This window comes from Lithobates pipiens, unplaced genomic scaffold, assembly GCF_037356315.1.
Source record: "Lithobates pipiens isolate NorthernLeopardFrog02 unplaced genomic scaffold, aLitPip1_a1.2 Scaffold_22, whole genome shotgun sequence".
Classification (NCBI taxonomy): domain Eukaryota; kingdom Metazoa; phylum Chordata; class Amphibia; order Anura; family Ranidae; genus Lithobates; species Lithobates pipiens.
In genome coordinates, this window is record NW_027507784.1 from 327,158,798 (window position 1) to 327,164,797 (window position 6,000).

The 6,000-nt window shown below is 48.7% G+C and overlaps 1 protein-coding gene across 7 annotated transcripts in view; it reads right to left on the minus strand.

Annotated features, from left to right (window-relative positions):
- Positions 1-5,298, minus strand: part of ATXN2L (ataxin 2 like) — a 39,020-nt gene extending 33,722 nt beyond the window's left edge. For 2 of the 7 annotated variants that reach the window (XM_077449602.1, XM_077449603.1), the window contains exon 1: positions 4,988-5,296. In XM_077449602.1, the coding sequence (XP_077305728.1) occupies positions 4,988-5,121 (134 nt within the window). In that variant the 5' untranslated portion in view covers positions 5,122-5,296. Of the gene's footprint in view, positions 1-4,987 lie in introns of all 7 variants that reach the window. The other 5 variants (XM_077449604.1, XM_077449605.1, XM_077449600.1 and 2 more) reach the window with 4 other exon arrangements.
- Positions 5,299-6,000: the final 702 nt, after the last annotated feature.

Below are 6,000 nucleotides of genomic sequence, written 5' to 3' on the forward strand. Positions count from 1 at the left end.
CTGGTTAGGTACAGGAGGATTAGGAAAATCTAAATATATATTATATACACACACACTGACAATCCACTGTTTTAGGCACCGCACTGATCTCCACAGCTTTGATCTTGTGCAGCTTTAAAGCTGATGTAAACTGTCAAAAAAAAAAAAAAAACCCCTGCAAGGCAAATGGCATAATGTGCTAGTATGCATTATATACTAACACATTATGAAATACTTGCCTTGGAACAAAGCCCTCCAGTGCTGTATAGGCACCTCTAAGAGGGTTGACATGTTCCCTCCGTCTTCCAGGTCCATGAATTCCGGCTATGCGATTGGCCAGAGCCACAATCGGGTTACTCCCGTACATGCGCACGGAATCTGTTGTTTCCAGATAAGGCTCTGAGGGTCTGGTGTTCTGGCAGATAGTGTCCTGCCATCATATAGTGTCTGCCCCGAACTGCGCATGCGCAGTACAGGGCAGAAGAAGCTTCAGAAAATCTCTGAAGACGAACGGCGCCTGCGCCGTGAGTGGAGGTGGTAGCCCCACCATCCAAGCGGGCATAGGGTTGTGAAAATTAGAGGGCGCCTCGCGGGTGTAGGCCTCGGCCTTGCTGCGCCCGGCTCTTTTATATTCCTACTCTATGTCCACTTGGGTGGTGGGGATAGAAACTGGACTCACGGCGCAGGCGCCGTTCATCCTCGACTATTTTCGGAATCTGTGCGTGCTGTGTACTGCACATGCGCAGTACACAGCGGATACTATCCGATGGGGGACCATATATGATAGGACACCGGCACTTCGAGCTGGAGTTCTATTAGATTATCACTACCCGTTAAGATTTATTTATTTTTTGTTAAATTTTTTTTTTAGTTTGACACCAAAAAAAAAAATTTTTTGTTCACTTTTATTCCTATTACCAGGAATGTAAACATCCCTTGTAATAGGAATATGGCATGATCTGTCCTCTTTACAGTGAGATATGGGGTCAGTAAGACCCCACATCTCACCTCTAGTCTGGGAAGCCAGAAATAATAAAAAAAAAAAAAAAATTTAAACAACCTCAGCTTCCCAGCCAAGGCGTCGCCATTCGTTTGAATGTAGCAGCCAGGCGTGACATCATAACATTGTGCCCAGCCTCCGAACAATCATAGAGACTCCGGCAACCATCTGGTCTACCAGAAATCTCTATGATCACCATCTGGGGCCAGCAGATCCGTTATCCGACAACGATGGAAGCGGTGAGTCGGTAGAAGCACCAGAAGGCGGCGGGGGTCCCCTCTTGCTGCCTGCAAGAACGATCAAGTGCCAGAACAACCACTATGGTCGGCCTTATGGTGTAGGGCAGGGATATGCAATTAGCAGACCTCCAGCTGTTGCAGAACTACAAGTCCCATGAGGCATAGCAAGACTGAAAGCCACAAGCATGACACCCAGAGGCCGAGGCATGATGGGACTTGTAGTTTTTCAACAGCTGGAGGTCCGCTAATTGCATATCCCTGGTGTAGGGAATCACCGGCACTAAAAGATGAGGATACCTGAATGATGTCTGTAGCTGCAGGCATCAGATAAACCCCCGCAAAGTCAAGGACGTCCCTGGACGTACCTTGGGTGTGAAGTGGTTAAAACCTGCAAGACAAAAGCCATAATGAACTAGTATGCATCATGAAATACTCAACTTTGATCGAAGCCCCCGCAGCAGTACCTATACACAGCTCCAGCCACCGACATCACTCCCGGAGTTGCTTCCGGGTATCAAGGGCCGGAGCCGGATTGGCCGAAGCAGCGATCATGTCACAGCTAGTGTGACGTTAACGGCACGATCGTGCCATTGCTTCGGTGTGCGTGTGCCGATAATGTCAGCAGATACAGGAGAGATCTCCTAAACTGCGCAGCTTTAGGATATATCCGGGGTAGCTGCAGGCAAGCCTTATTATAGGCTTACCTGTAGGTAGAAGTGCTCTGTAAGGGTTAACAACCACTTTAAAAGATATTTACGTACCTACATGTAAGACTTATTATAGGCTTACCTGTAGGCACAAGTAGTGTAACTGAGTTTACCACCACCAAGTCCTGCAAGGTTTGCAGTTGCACCCCCCTCTGAGTGCTTACCATCAGGTCTGTTTGGGGAGTTGCCTTAATTCAATCACAGGTAACCAATAATCTAAATGTCAATAGCCAGGAAAATGGAATGCGACTCCAGGAACCATCAGGATTCCAAGAGAACACAATAGTGATAATCAAATCAAGTGCAGCATTAACATTTCTATGTGAAGTCCATTTACAAGTCCAGCAGGATCCGCCGCACACCTACAAAGCTAATTATTTCTGCTGATAAATGAATGGAGGAGCGAAACAAGTCTGCAACTCAGATCCACACCTCACCCACCCTGAGAGCATTGTGAATAGAACCAGACCCAGTGTAAATAGAGAGACCTGAAAACTGAAGAGCGGGGGTGGGGGGAGACCTCTGTACAGATGATTGGAATACCAAGCGGATGATGAGGGTAAAATTAAAAAAACCTAAACCAAAATTTCAAAGTTTTATATACACATTACTTTTTATTCTAAAAAATATATTTTACACACATTTTATATAGGACGTGCACTGAATGGAAATCTTGGTGCCGAAACCAAAAACGCAGGATACACTTGGCCAAAATTTTGTTTAAAGACACTTATTTTATTCAAAAAAATAAAATTATAGTTGACTTTTTAATATCAATTTAAATAAATATGAATTTATTGTCAGACATCATTAGCACAAGAAAAATGTATCCCTTTAAAAAATACATTTCAACAAATTAAATTCTATGTGCATCTTTACACTGGACTGTTGCGCTTCCATTGTGGTGTAAAAAATCTTGCTTGCAGCATTTTTGGGGGAATATATCCATCTATCTATCTCTATCTCTATATCTCTCTATCTCCCAGCTGAAAACACATTAATGCACCTGTGTTCCATTTTTGATGCAGTTTGAGTGACATATGAAAAATACCATAAGCACTGTAAAATTGTGGTAAAAATAGCGTGCGTTTTCGTACCATTATCAGCACCTCCCTCTCTTATCGGCCAAATGCTGATAACACCACTTCCGGCTGACATTGTGGTGCATCTCTAAACATATCTACATCTCTACTTTATTATAATGAATGTTTTTATACAAGTTTTCTCCCACGCTTTCTGATGAAGGAATTCTGGCCCGAAGGGAGTTGGCTGTCATGTCATTTCTACATTTATTTAAATAATTTTGGACTGCGGGAAGGTCTGGTAGGTGGTGCTGCTTCCAGGTCAGATACGTCGCTAAGCTGTGCGGTTATTGGGGCACTAGTAGGCTGTATTGCTCACCAAGTATTCAGGATACAGACATCAGTAAACAGATACGACCTTCTATCACTTTGGGCAATATATAAACGCACCCCTCATACAGCAATCACACTGGACACTATGGTTGTCCTGATACCAGTACTGAGTATTTGCAGGAGTACTTGTATACGCGCAAATGCTCCTGATGCTTAGGCCGTTACCTGGACACTCGGGAACAATCGGTGCGGCGGCAGGGAAATTATAGTCACCGATCTCCCTGTGCGGCTTTCAATAAAGCAGCTGAAAGCCACAGAGAGGAGGAGAACCACACAGGGAAATTGGTGATAACGTCCCCCACCACCCCAATTGTTCCCAAGTGTCCCCTGTATCCTCCTCCAGATCCCGTGTCCTCTGTGGGCTCCTCCCCTCCTCCGGTCCCCACCCCCTCCTCCCAAATCTCAGGATGGAGCTCAGATGAAGGAGCCGGTAAATCTACACCTGTATAATCCAGGTATTTGCTCCCATTTCCGGCCATAGATAGCTGCAGTATCCACAGATACCTACGCCATATCCAGCCCCTACTCTATCGCCCCCCCCCCTGTCTTCTGGGAAACACAGATCCTAGGAGTCAGCAAGGACCAGTGGTATTGCCCAACTCACAGCAGGGAACTCAGGAAGTGACGCCACAAGGCTTTACTTCCTGATTCCCTTACTGATGATGCCGGCGCCTCCACCCGCGAGCGGAGGGACTGGTCAGCTTCTGACATTACTGGCACCCTGGACAGGTGAGCGTCCTTATTTTAAAAGTCAAAAAGTCAGCAGCGGCAGTATTTGTAGCTGCTGCCTTCTCATAAAAAACAAATAATGCTAAACTTTTGTTACTTGCACAAGGTCTTAAAAAGTACCAGTATCAGGACAATCCTACTGGACCCAGACCATCTGCATGAGATTATGAGTGGCCATGATTAGATGTTGGAACCTGACATTGCTTCTATTGAGGATCCCCCCCCACCCCCGTGTAAATATGCCCTGAGTGGTCAGTACAAGAATCACCCTGCACAGTACAGGTGTCACCCTATAGTGTTCATCGGCAAATAATAAGCTCTGTATTCAATATTACAAACGCATTGATCAGCAGTCAGCACAGATATCAACCTGCATTGCTCAGTGATCAGAAAATATTGTTCAGACACATTAGTCTGCATTGCCCAGTGATAAGCACAGATATCAGCCCGCGTTGCTTAGTGATCAGCACAGATATCAGCCCGCGTTGCTCAGTGATCAGCCCGCATTGCTAAATGATCAGCACAGATATCAGCCTGCATTGCTCAGTACAGATATCAGCCCACAATAATCAGCACAGATAATGGCACGCAAGGCACGGTGGGTAGGCCGAGCGCTGACAATGGTGCCCCGGGTACAGGTTGCTGGGTAGGCAGCCCCGCTATTGGTCGAGGGCCGCGGCCGGTATACGGAGCATGCGCAGTGTTGGTAACGGTGCAGCCAAGATGGGAGGAGGGAAGCGCGAGCAGAGCCTGGACCATGTGACCTGTCAGGACACGCCCCTCTCCCTCCGCATCGCCCGCTCTATTGGCCGCTCGGCCCGTCAATCAGCTGAAAGGGTTTTTTTTTTCCCGTTGCCGGTAAACAGGTTACCGTACGCCGCCCGCCCTCCGATCCCGCCATCCCCCGAACTGTCTTACCTGCCGGTGCCTGCCCGCTCCTGGCTCCGCGCCGGGGGGAGGGGGTTTCCGTTGGGGCTCCCGGGGGAGGAGACAGCCATGGCCGACGAGGCGGGTTTGCGGTTCGCTGGGGCCGGCTGCTGCTGCTTGATCATCTTCCAAAGGAGGACAGCGATGCTCCGGTGATAGCGGCTAGAGAGCAAATGAATCCAACAGCGGCGCGCCTCACCTCGACCGCCGCCACACTGCGCGTGGACAGGCAGAGAGCCGCTCGGGGCACGGGACTACCCGGTCGTCCAATAGCAGGACTCGCCGGGGGGAGGCGGGGCGTCGATGGACCAATCCGCCGCCAGGAAGAAGCTCGCGAGTGGGTGCTGACCCTTCGCTTTGCTATTAGTGCACCTTCGGCGCGCGCGGCAATCTGGCGGGGAGGGGCCTGGCCTGAGTGAGCGAGCCAATACGAGAGCGCTGGGAGGGAGGGTCGCATATAAGGCCGACCAATTGCGCTGGGAAGGCGGAGCCAAGGCTTGCCTACCTGGCTGTTCTGATAGAAAAAAAAGGGGGGTTGGGTAGGCGGGAGGGATCCGGGCTCGTGCACGATGGGAAGGGGCGGGCGCAAAAATGGCGGCCGCTTCATTTCCCTTCGTGACGTCACGTAGCCAGTGGCCTAAGTTTTAAAAAAATGACCTTTTTACGTGACTGGGGGCACGTTACTGCCTCCTGCCCCCTCTGATTACAGTCCCTGGACCCTGTCCGAGGGCTCAGACAGGCATTTCTCTCTCAGACTCGGAGACGCCATGTTTATTTTCATTACGTCACCACAGCCTCTTTTTACGTCATGTAGGAATGAGTCTAGTTGCTATAGGGAAAGTAATAAACATTCTCATAGAAAACTGTCAGCTTTCCAGTCAAATGGTTGCTATGGGTAACACATTCATTTTCGAGTCATACGGTTGCCATGGGTGACACCAGTTCACTTTCCAGTCACAGCTGTTGCTATGGGTGACACGAGTTGACTTTCCAGTCATTATGGT